General features: G+C 42.0%; 1 protein-coding gene across 2 annotated transcripts in view; it reads left to right on the forward strand.

Moving 5' to 3' along the window:
- The window catches only part of myom3 (myomesin 3), a 77,617-nt gene that overhangs the window by 51,172 nt on the left and 7,966 nt on the right, over positions 1–18,479 (forward strand). Inside the window, exons 20-29 of one of the 2 annotated variants that reach the window (XM_083760322.1) lie at positions 1,342–1,523; positions 4,127–4,241; positions 4,909–5,065; positions 7,518–7,624; positions 7,871–7,929; positions 8,410–8,532; positions 11,497–11,641; positions 12,423–12,482; positions 15,692–15,759; positions 16,729–16,839. In XM_083760322.1, coding sequence (XP_083616448.1) covers positions 1,342–1,523; positions 4,127–4,241; positions 4,909–5,065; positions 7,518–7,624; positions 7,871–7,929; positions 8,410–8,532; positions 11,497–11,641; positions 12,423–12,482; positions 15,692–15,759; positions 16,729–16,839 — 1,127 coding nt within the window. Of the gene's footprint in view, positions 1–1,341; positions 1,524–4,126; positions 4,242–4,908; positions 5,066–7,517; positions 7,625–7,870; positions 7,930–8,392; positions 8,533–11,496; positions 11,642–12,422; positions 12,483–15,691; positions 15,760–16,728; positions 16,840–18,479 lie in introns of both variants that reach the window. The other variant, XM_083760321.1, reaches the window with a different exon arrangement.

Here is an 18,479-nt window from a genome sequence, read left to right on the forward strand (position 1 = left end):
AATTAACTACCACACGCTGGCACTGAAAAAGAGGGGTAGAAGATTAAGCAAAGTCACCATGCATTTTGCTTTACCATTATTTTTTGTGTTTTTATTTATTTATGATCACTAGGCTGTGTCAAAGAAAGTCTGCTTTATCCTTTATGGCTTATTATGGGGCCCTGCAAATATAAATCTACCACCCAATATCGGGCCATTGTTTTCCCCTATATTTCACTTTGACATATTTTTATTGGAAGATTTGTGGATTTCTCTTATCGCAAAAAAGGCCACTAGAGTGCACATAGATACAGTACACACATCTAGAGGTATAAACACACAACGCGCACGCGCGCACACACGCGCACACACACGCACACACACACACACACACACACACACACACACACACACACACACACACACACACACACACTCACTCACTCACTCACTCACTCATTGTCTCCATCAGGCCAAAGGCATGAGGAGAGAGTATGTTTTGCACTCCGTCCGTGTGTGTGTGTGTGTGTGTGTGTGTGTGTTTGTGAGGCTGTGTGTGAGTCCGTGTGTGTGTGTGTGTGTGTGTGTGTTTGTGAGGCTGTGTGTGAGTCCGTGTGTGTGTGTGTGTGTGTGTGTGTGTGTGTGTTTGTGAGGCTGTGTGTGAGTCCGTGTGTGTGTGTGTGTGTGTGTGTGTGTTTGTGAGGCTGTGTGTGAGTCCGTGTGTGTGTGCGTGCGTCCGTCCGTCCGTCCATCCGTCCGTCTGTTACCAGCTAATATCCGGCACACGCACACTCCCTGGATGCCAACGATGAACCTCGACTTTTTTTCTATTACTCCTCAGTCCAAAAATCCCGCAAATCCTTACACACTATCTCTATAGTCATGTGTTCAAATCCTTACACACTATCTCTATAGTCATGTGTTCAAGACGGATCTGTCCCATATTTCATATTCCATCCTAATTGGCTAACATTGGCTTTCAAAGTTTGCAGGATTGGCCCGTTTTGAACAGAAAGCCTCTAATCATGAACGCAGCCTGCAATTGACGTGAAATCTTTCACAGACTTTCCTACTAGGCTGAGGAATAGATCCCACCCTTTTCACATTGGCCTGTTGTAGCGCCACCAACAGGTGGATTTTTGCAAAAACACATTTTTGGAACAAAATTCCTCAAATCATCCAATTGCCATCCAAGGCGTAAGAAGACATTGGCCTATTATAGCGCCACCAGGAGGCCACAACCTCCCCTGCCCAGGGTGCCCTGCATGGTGGATACCTGTGCCCGATCGAGGGGCACTTTATCTATAGTTCTCTCTCTCTCTACCTGGTTGTTCTGACCCATCTACACCGTCCCTCCACCAGGGTGCCCTTATGACCTGGAGTTCAGGGAGGTGAGACAGGGCTCTGTGGTGCTGCTGTGGGCGGCACCATTGTATGGAGGACGCAGCCCCGTTACTGGCTATCTGCTGGAAAGCAGCGAGAGTGACCAATCTGAGAGCTGGACTGCCGTGAATGATGAGCCAACGCCCAATACCTTTTACAAGGTATATGTTGCAACCACTCAAACAGCATTTTATACTATTTGGCTATTCGAAAATAGATTACGTTAGAATTATACGAAATATACGACCATTACCGGCAAATATTCTATTGTGAATTTTGCGTGTTTTACAGTAAAGTATTTGGTTAAATGAAAATAAAGGCACTTAGTAAACTGAGAATTATTCATGTTCAAATACAAGACAATTGTTTTGTACAATGTTAACTTGACTACCAGATATCAACACGCAAAGTTTTAGCTTTTAAGCTTTTTAAAGGGATATTTCACTTTCAAAAAAGCTTTTGGTCATTGTTTACTCAGGATTATGTGAACACCACCGTTTTTATGTTGCTTGATTCGGTATTTAGATATTTGATATTCATTTTAGCTTTTTCTGTATCCTCCGGCCTCCTCCTGCTCCTTATTATTTTCCAAAACAAACATTAAAATCACCCCTGTGTAAAGTAAGTGGTGCAACTCCGTGTGGGGGTCCCCGGGGGGTCCCTGTACTGTACTGTACTGTACCGCCGTAGCCTGAAAACCCACCTTTTCAGACTCCATCATGGCCCATAGCACTTACCCTAACCCCTTAGATAGCATTTCTGTTGGCTTAGATAGCATTTGACACAGACTTATAGCATGTTATGTAGACAGCACTATAATTGTATTGTATACATAGTCATAGCACGCCATAGTACATATGTATAGCATAGTAGTAAATATGTATAGTTTATATGTATAGTGTATGTATAGTTTCATTATATAGATATTCCACTGTTACTTTCTTAGCTTACGCATGTTTCATGATATTGATAAATGCTTTTATGTGATGTATTCCCATGCTTTTGTTCTTGCTTAAATGTAAGTCTGCTAAATGCCTAAATTGTAAATTGTAAATTGTACTGTACTGTACTGATACACCTGAAATCATCAGTTAATATGTGTGTGTTAGGCTGCATAACAGTGACACTTGGTTTTGAAAACCAACCAAATACTATTTTCGTGCTCGGACACAGCCAGCCAGCCAGGGACAGACCCAGCCAGGCAGCCAGGGACACACAATGCTCCTTAATGAAGTGGTTTGCACCACTTAAAAATAAATGAAAACAGTAAATGAAGAAACACAGCCCCCTCACATAGGAGGACACTATGATAGTACCAGAAATAAGGATGGGTGTTTTTGATTAATCTATTATGGTTAAAATGGAGTTTGAAGTTACGATGTGTTTAGGAAGGGAGTGAGTGCAGCTAAAATGAATATCAAATATCGAATTACTGAATCAAGCAACTTAAAAACTGTCTGTGGTGTCACATAAGCCTGAGTAGATGATAAAATGACCAAAAGTTTTTTTTTTAAGTCCCTTTAACTAGCTTTTCCTAATAAAGTTGTTTTTATTCTTTTGTCCTGTAAAGCGACTTTGAGTACCTAGAACATCTTATGTATTATTATTATTATTTATTATTAGAAAGGGTCATTCGACATGCAACAGCACATGATTGACCCAAACATTGCATGTTATGTTAGATTTCAGTGCTGCATTTGATGCCCCTTTTCATGATATTGTAATTGAAAAGCTTATACAGGTCTACTGTTTGGAACACAGAAAGGTAACTTATTGTCCTTAAGAAGTGGAATGACTTTTCCCTCCTTCCACAGTCTAGGTCAGGATATACCCTACCCCGCATAGCAGACATCTGTTAAGTATGTGACTTAAGGGACCTGGAATGTAATCAGAAGCAACGTTTAACACTGTGCTATGGAGATTAATGTCTCACTGCCTGCAAACCAATATCCAGGAATAGATTTCAGCAGTTTCTTAACTTCACTCACCTCTATACAGTTGAACTGAAACGTATGTTTTCGCCCCTTGTACGTACGTCCGTCCGTCCGTCCGTCCGTTACCAGCTAATCTCCGGCACCGTTGGCCCTGTCACTACGAAACTGTGCACACACACTCTCTGGATGCCAATTCCGAACCACTGCCCCAGTTTTCCAGAACAGCCTGTTATAGTGCAACCATGAGGCCGATTTATGCAAAACACTTTTTTTTATATTATTCCTACAGATTTTATTCATACATCACACAAATTGGTACACACTATCTCTATAGTCATGTGATCAACACGGATATGTCCGATTTTCCAATATTCCATTGGCTTCCAAAGTTTGCAGGATTTCTCCGTTTTGAACAAAATGGCTGAAATCATGAACGCTATAACAGGCCAATTCGTATTTGTATCTATAACTGCACCGATCTGCGTGAAACTTTGCATGCACACTCTCTAGAGGCCAAGGAAAAATCCTTTGATTTGCATTTTCACAATTGCCTTTTATGGCGCCACCAGGAGGTCGACTTTTGTAAAACACACTTTTTCTCCTTCAGATTCTGTCCAGAAATCACACAAAATACGGTAGTTAGCTGCACCATTTTATGTTTTACAATGTGTTTCTTCATAAAGTCACACAATGTCAACTCAGTCTGGTTGTTCAAACTCTGTCTCTGCAAAGAGACCTTGCATGGTCATTGTATGCACTGTGCATTAAGGCTACCTATATCAAATAGCTAATGAATATGAAGATAAATGTGTGTTTCCTGTGTGGCTCAGGTGTCGGGTGTCAAGGCGGGGCAGATGTACCGTTTCCGCGTGTCTGCCGTCAATGAAGCTGGGGTGGGCTCGGCCTCCCTGCCCACTGAGCCAATCACAGCTCTCACCCAACCAGGTCAGACATCATGCAGTACCACAAACTTCCATTTAACCCCCTTATATCAGTGTTTTACATATACGTGTATACTCAAACCACAGTGGGGGGTTTTTAAGATTTTTTTTGCCTTCATTGATAGATTTACAGATGGGGAGTGACACGCGGCAAAGGCCGTCAGGCTGAGCTAACCGTCCGGGCCTAACCCATTCTGACCTGGGATCAGATTCATACGAGGTTTCCACTGGACAGGACACACACTGGTCTGATTAACCCATTCTGACCTGAGATCAGATTCTAGAAATGTCAGTCGCTCTTCGATTTTTCAAAAATAGAAGACCTACAAGCTCGTATCGCGCCACTCGGTGGCGCGATATGAGCTTGTAGATCTGCTATTTTTCAATAGCTAAAGCATAACATGATGCTGACACCAAAATGGGTGCCCGTTCAGAATGGCCTAAAATACAGGGATTTTGTAGCTAATTTTACTTCCCATAGTTCAGCTGTATGGGTTATGTATCTTGATACATAGTTTGTTTCTTGCTGCTATGAATCCAAATCATAATATTAATCATATTTACATTTAGACGTTATACATCAGACGTCTGTGATGTATAACTATCTCTATAAACGTCCAGTGTACAGCTTAACACTCTGAAACACCATTAACCTTTTCCATCTGCCTTAGGCACCAAAAACATAGAGATCGGTGTGGACAATGATGGTTTCATCTTCCTGAGCTACGAGAACACTGAGATGACAGAAATGAGTGAGTTCCTCTGGAGCAGGAGCTACGGAGAGTCCATCGACGGCGCCGGAGTCAGGGTGGAGAACAAGAACAATAGGTATACGCATGTGTGTATGTGCGCATGTGCGTGTGTGTGTGTGTGTGTGTGTGTGTGTGTGTGTGTGTGTGTGTGTGCGTGCGTGCGTGCATGCGTGTGCGTGTAGTGCACAGGCTTGGAGTATGTGTGGGAATTGGGCCAAGCAAGAGCAGTGTATTCAAGCTGAGGCGAAAATGTCTGAAATTCTGAAAGGTCACACCAGGGGTCAGCTTTAAAGGAGAATTCCATGCTAGAATGCTTTCTTACCTTTCTTTGTAGTTGTTACGTCCCCACCAAAGAGGTCCAGGTGTTTTTTTGTGCAAAAGCTCCTTATTGGCTATTTCCCCTACCATAAGCGCTCAATGAATTACATTGAATTGAATGGGAATTGAATGGGGCTATGGGGTGTTGTGCTAATTCGCTTATTTCCATCGGAATAAGTAGTAAACTGTGCCGCTTGGGATATTATTTACATTATGAAGAGAGGATATATACAAAATAATTATAATTTTGAGCGATGGAAATAAGCAAATTAGCACAACACCCCATAGCCCCATTCAATTCCCATTCAATTCAATGCAATTCATTTAGGGCTTATGGTAGGGGAAATATAGCCTGGGTAAACCCACTCCCCCTGCTGGAACACATTTCATTCTGCCAGGAGGGGTGAGTCTGGCATAATCGCCTGTGTGGCTGTTTAGCCGTGGGGCGGGAGAGTAGCGTTGACGGACAACCCCTTCAGCCAATCAGCGTATATCAAAACAAGAGGCGTCATCTAAACGCGTTCCGTTCCTACTTCCTCATTCCCATGTTTGTTGTTGTGAATGAGTCGAGGAGTTCACACGTCATCAACTGCTCAAATCGTTCCTGATTGGCCAACGTGCGCTGTCAATCACAGAGCCCTGAGCTCGGTCGCGGATTGGCTCGTACCAAAGCTGATACAATCTTAAGGACTTTGTATTACCATTTAGCCAGACTCACCCCTCCTGGCAGAATGAAATGTTGTCCAGCAGGGGGAGTGGGTTTACCCAGGCTAGGGGAAATAGCCAATAAGAAGCTTTTGCACAAAATAACACCTGGACCTCTTTGGTGGGGACGTAACGACTACAAAGAAAGGTAAGAAAGCCTTCTAGCATGGAATTCTCCTTTAACAGAGGCTTTCTCTCACAGTTAAGTGCGTGTCTTGGAAAGGGCTTTCCAGGTCTGTCTGGCCAGTTAAGTGGCATCCATTGACCGTTCAACACTGACCCAGATCTTTTTACACACCGTCTCACCCTGCAGCGGCCACGAGGGACAGTTTAAGCTGACCCAGATATTCCTTTAATTCTACACAATGTCTCACCCAGCGACACAAGAGACAGTTTAAAGTATCCTCCAAAAGCACTCAAATAGTCCAAATTGTACAATGCTTGAGTAAATGTACTTACAATAGATACTTTCCACTGGCCAGGGGATCACTGCCCTTTCATTAAAGGGACATTTCACCGCTGGAAGAAACTGCAGTCACTCAATGTTAATAGTATTTGTAGTATTCATAGTATTCTATTTATAGTGACTCATAGGAATAGACTATGTGACAACCAGGTATAGTCTGGTGACCACCGGAGAGATGGGTGACAGCCGGAATATAGACGGCACCCGGCACCCTGTATACAGCAGTATGGGTTAGCGCCCCAGCCTGTGTCCTCCGTGAGGAGGAAGCTCAAAAACCCCTTGGTGAGGCCTTTAGGAGGGCCATTATAATCCACCACTCCTGAATGAAGTGCCTGGTGCTGGGAGTCTGGTGCAACGCACAGGTCCTGGGCCCGGTGAGAGCAGGAGTGGACCTGGTGAGACGTAGGAGGGGCCCGGACAGGAGTCAACCCAAGAATCTGGTTTTCCCAGTCCCGGCAGAGTAGTTCCGGAGCAACGGATTGTGTGGCCTTGGTTTTTCCCTAATGGGACTGATTGAGGGTAGCTACTGGGACGTAAGTCGGGACTTGATCATCCCGGCTGGGTCACCTGAGTGAGGGGTATGATGTTCGAGAGACCCAAAACCCTGATGACCTTGGGATACATCACTGAGGATACGTCCCAGGTGCATCCATGCGATGTTTTTGGTTATTGTAGTACATAACAGTAGCACAAATTGAAATTTGCAGTATGTGTGACTGGATTGCTGAATTCCTACAATGCCCATGATGCTTTAGTGTACTTCCCCTCCTTATGGAGAGGGGGGAGGCTCCATGGAGGTGTGACTTTGTAGTCCAGGAAGTATAAGTCAGACCATGTTCATGGCAGGTCTTTGGTCATGAACATACATGGCGTCATAACTAAAATATATGAAAAAAAACATATACACACTAAAACCCCAGGAAAGTGTTTATTGTTCCCCAAACACCATTAAAATAAGCTCTGGTTGCAAAAGTGGGTGAAGCTGTCTATCTCATGGCTCCATCCCCGTATGTCAATCCCACCATCTCTTCACCCCCAGGTCAGTCCTCACCTTCACAGACCCTACTCAGGAAGACCTGGGTCTCTACACGGTGGAGGTGAAGGACAACACAAGCCTTTCTTCTAGCTACAACTTCACCGCTGAAGGTAAACTGCGTTAAAATAGCTGAAGAATAAGGGGCGGGGGGGGGGGGGGGGCTGGAGAGAAAATACATTTATTGTTCAAACTGGTTATAATAACATCACTCAGATCAGGTTTGTCTGTCTGTTTGTTTGTTTATCTATTTTATTTATTCATTTATTTATTTGCACAAGAAAAATGTCAATTCTGATTAGGATGTTAACTTGAATTATAAGTGGAACTCACTGGCTGTGTTTTGATTTTATCCATAGACCTTGAAAAATGGACTGAACTTGGCTGGCATGTCAGAAATCCATGTAAGTACTGCAAAGTGTAATGTTGTATTGAGGAAGAAGCTTTATGCTGTTCTTAAAAGCCAACACGCACGCACGCACACACACACACACACACACACACACACACACACACAAGGACCTAGGATCAATGTGGAATGTGGAACTTTACATATTGACCTGCCAGTGCTGACATGATGTAACAACTCTGTGCACATCAAATATTCCGCATGTAAATGTTGCATTTCCCCATCATATACACATTCTATTTTGTCTATGGCGATTGAGTGAGAGTGTATAAAGCTCATTTCATACTCCATTGCAGGAGGGGTGCACTTACCAGAAATAACACGATGTGATGTGACACGTTGTCAACTTGTAGATCAGCACTTTTTTTTTGGCAAGGGACACAGTCGTACCACGGAATATAAATGAGGCTTAATGTGATTAAATGTAACTGCTTAATGTGCCTCTCCCCCGGTGTGGTGTCCCTCGATGCAGTAATAGCCCTCCTGAAGTCAGGCTGGCAGGTGGAGGTGTCGGGGAAAGGCAGCGTGCGCCTTTGGCTTCAAACAGAGAGCCTGAGTGATGCCGCTGAGCTTCGTCTCGTATGCAACGCCCAAGAGATCACCAGCACCCCTGTGAGACAAATGCCACTAACTGGATGTTCTGTTTCTGCACATGAAGCCCTGACGTCAGTACTTAACAATATACAGTACAGGTTCTAACAGAGTATAGCGTCCATGTGGATCTCATACAGTCTATGATGTCAATACTATAGGAGGTCATGGTCTGTAGATTAGCCCTGGACTCACAGTCCCTCTTCTAGAAGGCTCGGCCACTACAGTACAGTAGGCGAGTAGCCTTGTGAACCAATGGTTCCTATAGGTCAGGGTCCTATCTCTATGGCATGAGGCAGCTTGATGTACAAGTGCACTCCTGTTGATGCTAGTACATCCCAGGGACGTACCTCCAGAGTGCCAAGCAGGGAGAGATTGGATACCATTTTGATAGTCGTGGTATCTATCTGGGTCCCAGACTCAGGGCGGACACTCTAAGCAAAGGCCATTTAACTGGTCCCTACAGTGCCACACCATAAAAAATATGCTTTGGCCAAAATTGTTATCATTTTTGATCAAGCATTAAAGCAGCTCTATATGTAACTTTCCTCTTCTAACCTGGATTTGAACCCGGTTTGCTGAAATGTCAACCATTGAGCTAATAGAGCGGGCCTTCTTGCTCGGGGGATGAATTGAATCTGGACCATCAAGTCAAAATCCGTGTCAGATCCTGTGTCTAGGTGAGACATAACGTTTGACACAATCTATAGGAATATCTCAATAGAAGAGCAGGGAGACTAAATACTGTACAACCACTATAATTGGATAAGTTATATTTATGGCTGGGACTTGATTATTATTATTTTATCTAATTAATTTGAGGAATTATAATTAATTAATCAAAATTAATCACATTTTTATCGCATATCAATATTTGACCTCGAATGGATTTTGGTATACGAGCAAATCAATGAATAATGTTTTTTTAATATAATTTTCTCATTCATCAAGCAAAGCTGTCTGATCGGCTTATGCTCCCATTGCGTGCACCGGTATGCTCGGTACGCTTGGAATACGTCTAGCGAGAAAGGTTCCCTGGTGCAAAAACTAAGCACGATTAAAATGTGTTAATATTTTTAATTGCGTCATTGTTTCTGTAATTAATCAAAATTAATCAGTTAAAGGTATATTCAGTGATTTCACTTCATTCAAATATCACTTATTTTTTTGTTTTGTTATGATAATCCTCCCTAGTCCCTACTATAGAGTGTGCTGACCATATAAGGAGTTCCTCCCTGTCCCCAGTTAACCCCTGTGGTCAAAAAACCGTAGGTTTCGTTTTTGGCTAGGTGGCCCAGCCTTCATCCAATCAGGATAGAGAGGGGCCTTCCGCCAATCATGATCGAGCTGGGGTGGGCCTTGGTGTGCCTGTTTTGTGTCCCCTCACTGTTGTGCGTGCATGTGGTATGTGCACATCTTGTTACCGGGGCAGACCAAATCACTGAATGCTCCTTTAAAGTCTGAGCCCTATTTATATTGTATAACATACTCTAACATACAGATTGGATAAAATAATGATATTCATTACAAAAAAGGTTAGCCTACATAGTGAGGCTTTAAGGTCTCCAGTGAGATCAAGGTTCGGGTGAAAATAAATCCACACATTAATCATGTATAGACAAAACGATATTACAACTCTCAGTCCTACTGTATCACAGAGTGATTATTATGCCATGTGCATAGGAAATAATCTAATCCACACATATTGAAATGTGCATTAATTTACACATTATGTATAAGTACCCCACAGGTGTAAGAATTGGGACTTCAATATGAATGGCTGTGGTTGACTGTTTAATGCAAAACCTTCATATGACTTTGGAGAATTGGCCTGAGAGTTGCAAATTCTCTATATAATATGTTAATGGTTTAATGTATAATGGATTGGAGTATGAAAAAATAATCAAATAGTTTCACCTACCACTTCCCACAAGTGCAATTTAAATGCATTATCCAAAAAAAAAAGACAGAGAAAGCATCATCATTAGGCAAAACAAACCCAGAATGAATACATATCCTATTTGTGAGATTAAGTTTAAAACTATTATTGTGCAACACAACATTCTACTTGTGTTTTTGTCCCATTCTGAAAACCGTACTTGTACGTATGCATGTGTGTATGTGTATGTTTGCATGAAATTATATGTTTCTGAAGAGCAGGACTATTGCGAGGTAAAATATTGAACTTGAGAGCAATTTCATATAAAATCCATGAATTAGCAGCTCTATGTTTCCCTCTAAGATTACTGGTTATTATTATCCATTCATCCTATTTCAATGTTCATCTCTCACCCAAGACACCCATTATCCAGCATCTGAGTATAGGGTCATTAACACATTCTGACCTGAGATCAGATTCATACGAAGGTTTCCACTGGACACGCACTGGTCTGATGAACCCATTCTGACCTGAGATCAGATTCTAAAAATGTCAGTCGCTCTTCGATTTTTCAAAAATAGCAGACCTACAAGCTCGTATCGCGCCACTCGGTGGCGCGATATGAGCTTGTAGATCTGCTATTTTTCAATAGCTAAATCATAACATGATGCTGACACCAAAATGGGTGCCCGTTCAGAATGGGTTAACAGCTCAACACTAACAGTTGATTCCAAATGATCACAGTTGAAGCCATTTAGTTGATTAGAACCCCCAGGCTTCCCGTGTATCATAAATCACATTCATTGCTGATGCCAATCAGTGCACACTCACACTAATGTTGCCAGGAAACAGACATCAAATGTACGTGTTTCTGAGCGTGCATTGGTGTATGTGCTTGGACGTAAAAGGCATGTCTGTATAAGAGCAAATACATAATTGTCTACCTAATGTCGAGTGTCTAATTTGTATGCACTGCATCCTAGGTTCTCGTCTCCTACTACATGTTGCTAGTTATTGTTGTATTGATCTGCAGTGTGTGTGCATGTGCACCTGCCTGTATATGCATTAATTTATGCAATGTGACGTGTGCGTGTGCTCTTCCATAGCGTCGTAAGATTACCTTTGACAAGGCCAGTGGTCTGCTGGAAATCCTGTTTGATCAGCTGTCTCGGGAAGACGAAGGCTCCTACACGGCTCAGCTTAAGGACGGCTGTGCCAAGAACCAGTTCACACTGGTGTTTGTGGATCAAAGTAAGTCAGTCCCCCGCTCGCCCTGTCACAGAATACATTGCCGGGATGTTGGAAATACACATCAAAGTGCAACACTGCCACTGCTCGTTTTGTTTTACTTTACTTTGAAGACTTTTGCACAGGTCTGATCTTTTTTGAGGCTGTCTAGATGGGGAGAGCCTACGTGGAATGTGATTGTGATGAATGCTGTTGTCCAGTTGCATTGCCGTCAAACTCACCACCAGCCTGATTCCTTTTTATCCCCTCAACGAATCCTCTCCATGCTATTTATCCTTGACTAGCGGTTATCCTTTTAAAGACCCTGGTTATATATTATCAGCCTGTTTATCCAAGATAATAGGCTACTGTATCATTTGGTGAACAATTTTATCCAAAGCACCGCACAATGGGATGACTAGTGCATACATGTTTAACCCATTCTGAACGGGCACCCATTTTGGTGTCAGCATCATGTCGTGCTTTAGCTATTTAAAAATAGCAGATCTACAAGCTCATATCGTGCCACCGAGTGGCGCGATACGAGCTTGTAGGTCTGCTATTTTTTGAAAAATCGAAGAACGACTGATTTAAAAAAAATCTGATCTCAGGTCAGAATGGGTTAATAATGAAACTGTCAGGATGTAATAGACATTTTTTTAATCTGATCTCAGGTCAGAATGGGTTAAATGGCCCCACTGTCAGTGTTTAATTATGAACAACACAGGACCACATGTGTATCCTGTGCAGCTGTTTATTTTGTAAAGTGTGATGCTGTGAATGTCTCTCTCTCTCTCTGTGGCAGAGTTCCGTCAGACTGTGGCCCTGGCTGAGGCCAACCGAAGAAACCACCATAAGAAGTCTGGTGAGAGGTTTACCTTTCAATACTGTATACAATACTGGCATGGAACCCATGACCATGTGGTCCAAGGTGACCGACTGAGCTACCCGGACATGAAATACAGTTTATATACAGCTTTATGTGGAGCTCACACCAAAACCAGCCTTTACAGTTGCAATAATTTATGCATTTCACTAAATACACATGTATGACAGACACTTTGCCAGCAAGGGGCAATATTTTGTAATAAGAAAGAAAGAATAAACACAAAAAACTTCTTACAGTAATGCCACTTACAAATCTGCATGAGATTAGATAGGAGACACATACGGTGCTTCTTGTTTTGCTTGCCTTGTATTGCTGTATATACTTTGCTCTGTGACTCTTAACTGCTGTGCTGCTTCTGGGCGACTGAACTTCCCCTGTGGGATCAATAGGTGATATATGTATCTATCTATAGAAATATATTTAAAAAGAATATATCCACCTATTAAATCGCCACTGAATCATATAATTCACATTAAAAGCCACAATACAATGATGACCAAGGAGCTGACAAGACAACCCAAATGCAGGAAAGAGTAGGCAGAGATTGTGGACTACGCATTTTCATTCACAACAGGTTTAATACAACAACAGGATACAGAAATATGGGTATACAAGCAAGGCTTTGTAAAGATGTAGCGGTCCGATACATCATGTTCTAAGCATTCCAAAGTGCACTGGAGGCAAACTGCTGCCGAAGATTTGATGGAATGCATCGAAGTCAATGGGAGCCGGTTGGACAAGCGTATGAATAAATGTTATGTTTGAACTTTACTTTCCCGAACCATTTATTTGACAAAGGTTGCAATTATTCAAATATAGTGTTTATTCATACACTTGTACACCTGGCTTCCCAATGGGGCTGCATTTTGCTTCCCAGACAGTGCACTTCTGGCACTCAAACCCATCAACTGTCTTTCACTCACACAACCTTTGACTGACTGATCATAAAAACATAACTGACATAAGTATTATTAACAATCAGTCTTTCTAGATTACAGAGGAATTTAAATGATCAAAATCAGTGCAAAAAATATGTGCGGTATCTTACTGAATGGACTTGCAAAGTGAGTGTGGTTTAGGCAGCCAAAACAAGACACTTTCGTACTCTGACACAAGGAATTAACAATCAGATTTGCAGATCTTTTTTTGTTCAGAAATTTGAATGACAGAAAGTCAGAAACCCATTCAGAATTACATGCATCATATCTTACCAGACAGGCACATGCATTTTGCACGTATATGTTGTATTTTGTATTATAACGTTGTTCTATCCAGGCCTTGTATGTACGATACGTATTGGTTTAAGGTTACAATCTTAACCTTTTTTATGTGCGAATAAATAAAACCTAAACCTAAAACAATGTTATATTACATATTAGGGCCGGGACTAATTGCGTTTAATTTAGATTAATTAACTACAGAAAAATTAATCGCGATTAACTACAGATAAATTAATCGCACCTTTTTTTTCACCGCGGAACGTTTCTCACTGGGCGCTTTTCTATAGTACTGAAAACTGGAAATAATAAAAAGTCACCCCATTTTGCGTTGCCTAGAACTGGAGGTCTGACAAAAAACAGTAACAATATGAAGTAAGTACAGCTTTGTGATGTCACTGAGATGTACTGTAATTTTTTTTTCAGACCTCCAGTTCTAGGCAACACAGTGACTTTTTATTATTATTTCCACAACAGGTATATTAATGACAGTAAAATGTTGAAAATGAGTGGTATCCTGTAGTCACTATTTGTTGATTCACTGGGATACCAAAAAACATTTAAAAAAAAGGTTTCTCGCTGTTCTCGGGTTGAATATTGATATGCGATTAAAATGCGATTAATCTAGATTAATTAATCGCAAAGCCTCTGATTAATTAGATTCATTTTTTTAATCGAGTCCCAGCTCTATTACATATACAATATTCTGATTAGCACACCAAATAGCTTACCCCAATAAATAAATAAATGTATATGTGAAAACAAGACCGACCTAACTCAGGATTCCTATGCTAAGTCTGGGAAGACAATCCAATGTCTAACCGTTTTAAGGTCAAACACAACGATGCAACTCCTTTCAACTCAAGGAGTTGCATTGGCGTGGTTGACCTTTCAGATTTTACAGAGGCCAGTTTCGAATTGCAGCCATCCGTAGGTGCCCTTTGAGAGCGGTTTTGAAGGAGTCAAGGGATTCACATGTCTTAATGACTGTTGGTAGGGCGTTCTACATTTTGGTGGCATAGGAGCGAAAATAATTTAGTCCCTTGTTTGTGCCGAATCTGGGTTGTACATGGTTTGTTGCACTCCCTCTGGTGTTGTGGGTGTGGACTTCATTTACATTAAGGAAGTATTTAGACAGGTACATGGGTATCTTGGTGGTGTATCGAATCTTGTGGACCAGACCCATTGCAAGATGCTGTACTCTGTCGTCGACCCTAAGCCATCCCAGCCTGTCAAAGTGGGCAGGGGTGAGGTGGGTTCGGGGGGTGAGGCCAAGAAGGAGCCTGACCAGTTTGTTTTGGGAGGTCTGAGCCTTGTTTTAAGGGCCTTTGAGGTGCTGTGGTACCAAGAGGTGCATGCATAGTCAAAGAAACCTTGTACGAGGGCTCCTGTTAAGGTCTTCAAGGTGTTTTTGTTGACCAGTGAGGAGATCCTGTAAAGGAATCTTGTTCTTTGATTGACTTTTTTTGATTACGTTGGTGGCCATTTTATCACCGGAAAGATTGGCCTCCAGGATGGAACCTAGGTAGGTCATTTCATCTTTTCGTGTGATAATATTGTCACCCACTCTAACCAAGAAGTCATTTCATCTTTTCGTGTGATAATATTGTCACCCACTCTAACCAAGAAGCCATCTGCCTTGCTGAGATTACTATTTGATCCGAAGAGAATGGATTCCGTTTTTCCCAGGTGTAAGGATAGTTTGTTATCAGCGAGCCAGGTGCAGATACAGGTGCAGGCACACACACACACACACACACACACACACACACACACACACACACACACACACACACACACACACACACAAATGTGACATAATGAGGGGGGCAGATCATGAGGGGAGAGTGACATCTGCTCTAATGTCTAATGCGTGTTTCCTTGATCATTTGAAACTGGAAGAGAAGGTGGTCATTGTTTCTCTGGTCCACTGCAGACTGTTAATACTTTTCTCTGTGTTTTTCCAAGGACCCTACTTCCTGGATTACCTGACATGGATTGTGACAAGGGATTGTGAACTATCCATTAGGTGCAAGGTACCTTATAGTCTGACACAAATCATTTGTAATGGATTCAGTAAATGATAGCGTACTATTTTTCAGGTTACTTCAGTCAACTCAGGCACCTGGATACTAAGTACTAAGACCAGAAGACCAGAGATATAAAGTTCAGAATTTATTATTCGTTACCAATAAATAAGTAAAGGTAACTAAAACATAAATCCATACTTACAGGAAACTCAAATACACATCAATATGAACACAGGAACCGAATCACAACAAACACGCTTCACTCCAGCATAGTCTACATACCTCACTTACAAATAAGTGGCTGCCTTTTAAAGGGACATCTGCAGTCAGTGTGTGATCAGAGTCGATTTACTACATTCACAATATGTCTAATGTTATGTATTTCACATTCCATGAATCATTTTACTGCCATGTTCTACTTTTCACAAGTTCTGAATCCATGAGTTTACGGTCGCACAAACTCATTGGCTAACCTCATTGGCTAAGTGATCTGGAACTGTACTTCCAGATCACTACCCTGACCTTAAAGGTATATTCAGTGATTTCACTTAATTCAAATATCACTTATTTTTTTGTTTTGTTGTGATAATCCTCCCTACTATAGAGTGTGCTGGCCATATAAGGAGTTCCTCCCTGTCCCCAGTTAACCCCTGGGGGTCAAAAAACCTTAGGTTTCGTTTTTGACTCTCTATCCTGATTGGACGAAAGGCTGGGTCCCACAGCCAAAAACGAAACCTAAGGTTTTTTGAGTGAAATCACTGAATATACCTTTAACCATACCAAACCAATTCTAGACATCTGGAAAGTAAAGCCTAAAAAACACATGAACATTTTAACGTTACCTGGACTTCATTCGTCTGTCACATGTGGGTATGATACGGTTCAGGAGCCACTATCTTAAGATAATTCTGATAATTATGTACAGTGTATATTGTATAATTAGCATATATGCGGTGTACCTCTCTTCCTGTTCAGGTAACAAACGTAACCAAGGACACAACCCTGAAATGGTCCAAGGATGGCATGCGGGTGGATGCTGCTGTGTACGACCCATCGTCAGGAATCAGTACACTCGTTATCCCACAGGTATGGTTATTTCTCCCCCGGTTCTATTTTTAGAGCTTATGTTGTAGCAGAGGAACGGAAGGGAAGGACACCCATTCTGACCTGAGATCAGATTCATACGAGGTTTCCGCCGGACACACACTGGTCTGATGAACCCATTCTGACCTGAGATCAGATTAAAAAAATGTCAGTCGTTCTTCGATTTTTCAAAAATAGCAGACCTGCAAGCTCGTAGCGCGCCACTCGGTGGCGCGCTATGAGCTTGTAGGTCTGCTATTTTTCAATAGCTAAAGCATAATATGATGCCAACACCAAAATGCGTGCCCGTTCAGAGTGGGTTAAGAGCTCAGGTGGATATGATCCATTATTTGAGATGGTTGCTGAGGGACTAGTGGAGAGAAGAGAAAGCAAGAGAGAAGTGTGGATGTGTTGTGTGTGTATAATATATATATATAGGGTTGTTTATAATAAGCACACCTCTGTGGTTTACTATCAAGTATTTGGGGATATTCCCTAGGTTACAGTGTTACAACCAAGTTGTCATCATGGTGGAAATATCTAATTATATGTATGTTGGTGTTTTTCTCTAGAGTTAATATTTCATAGTAAGTAATGCCCCATTTTTCACTTTATTGTACAACATTCTCACAAGAAATTGCAAAAATAGACAATCTAGTAAGTGAAGATTTTCACCTAACTAATAACTATACTGTATAATGAGTCAATGTCATGACATGGCCAAATAGGGAGTAGGGACACCAGGTTAAAAGTGGTTAAACGTATATTCAGTGATTTCACTCAAAAAACCTTAGGTTTCGTTTTTGGCTGTGGGACCCAGCCTTTCGTCCAATCAGGATAGAGAGTCAAAAACGAAACCTAAGGTTTTTTGACCCCCAGGGGTTAACTGGGGACAGGGAGGAACTCCTTATATGGCCAGCACACTCTATAGTAGGGAGGATTATCACAACAAAACAAAAAAAATAAGTGATATTTGAATTAAGTGAAATCACTGAATATACCTTTAAGTCTATCGGTTCTATGAATATATTAAAAAGAATAGTTATGCACATCAACCTTGGTTGATGATGCTGGTGCTAAACTAAACATGAACATGTGAAAATAAAAGGACATCTGCGCAGGAAACTGCTGCACCGAAAAGCAGTGTTGGGGAGTATTAAGCTACATGTAGCTGAGCTACGTAGCTGAGCTACATTTTGCTGTAGCTTGTGGTATTTTAGCTACATTCATATTTGTGTACCTCGTCAAGTAGCTCAGCTACCTTTTGGGTCATTTTTTGTAGCTTAGCTACTCAAGTTACAAGCTACAATTTTGGGCAATAACATGAAAGAAATATATTAATTTTGACCATTGGTTGCTGTGTTAATTCTTGTACTAGAACCCCCTTTGAAAAATCAAGGACTGTTCCTTTTTCTGATTGCTTTGAGGGCATATCAGCACTTGACAGCTGCCTCTAATTGGCCTCTGATTGGCCCTGGTATCACAGGGTGGGAGGGGTCTCCCAGAGGGGAGCAGGGGTCTCCTAGAGGGGAGGAGGGGTCTCCCAGAGGGGAGCAGGGTGAGGAGGGGTCTCCCAGAGGGGAGCAGGGTGGGGGGGTCTCCCAGAGGGGAGCAGGGGGAGGAGGGGTCTCCCAGAGGGGAGC

The sequence above is a fragment of the Protomyctophum parallelum genome (assembly GCF_964188405.1).
Source record: "Protomyctophum parallelum genome assembly, chromosome: 3".
Taxonomy (NCBI): Eukaryota; Metazoa; Chordata; class Actinopteri; order Myctophiformes; family Myctophidae; genus Protomyctophum; species Protomyctophum parallelum.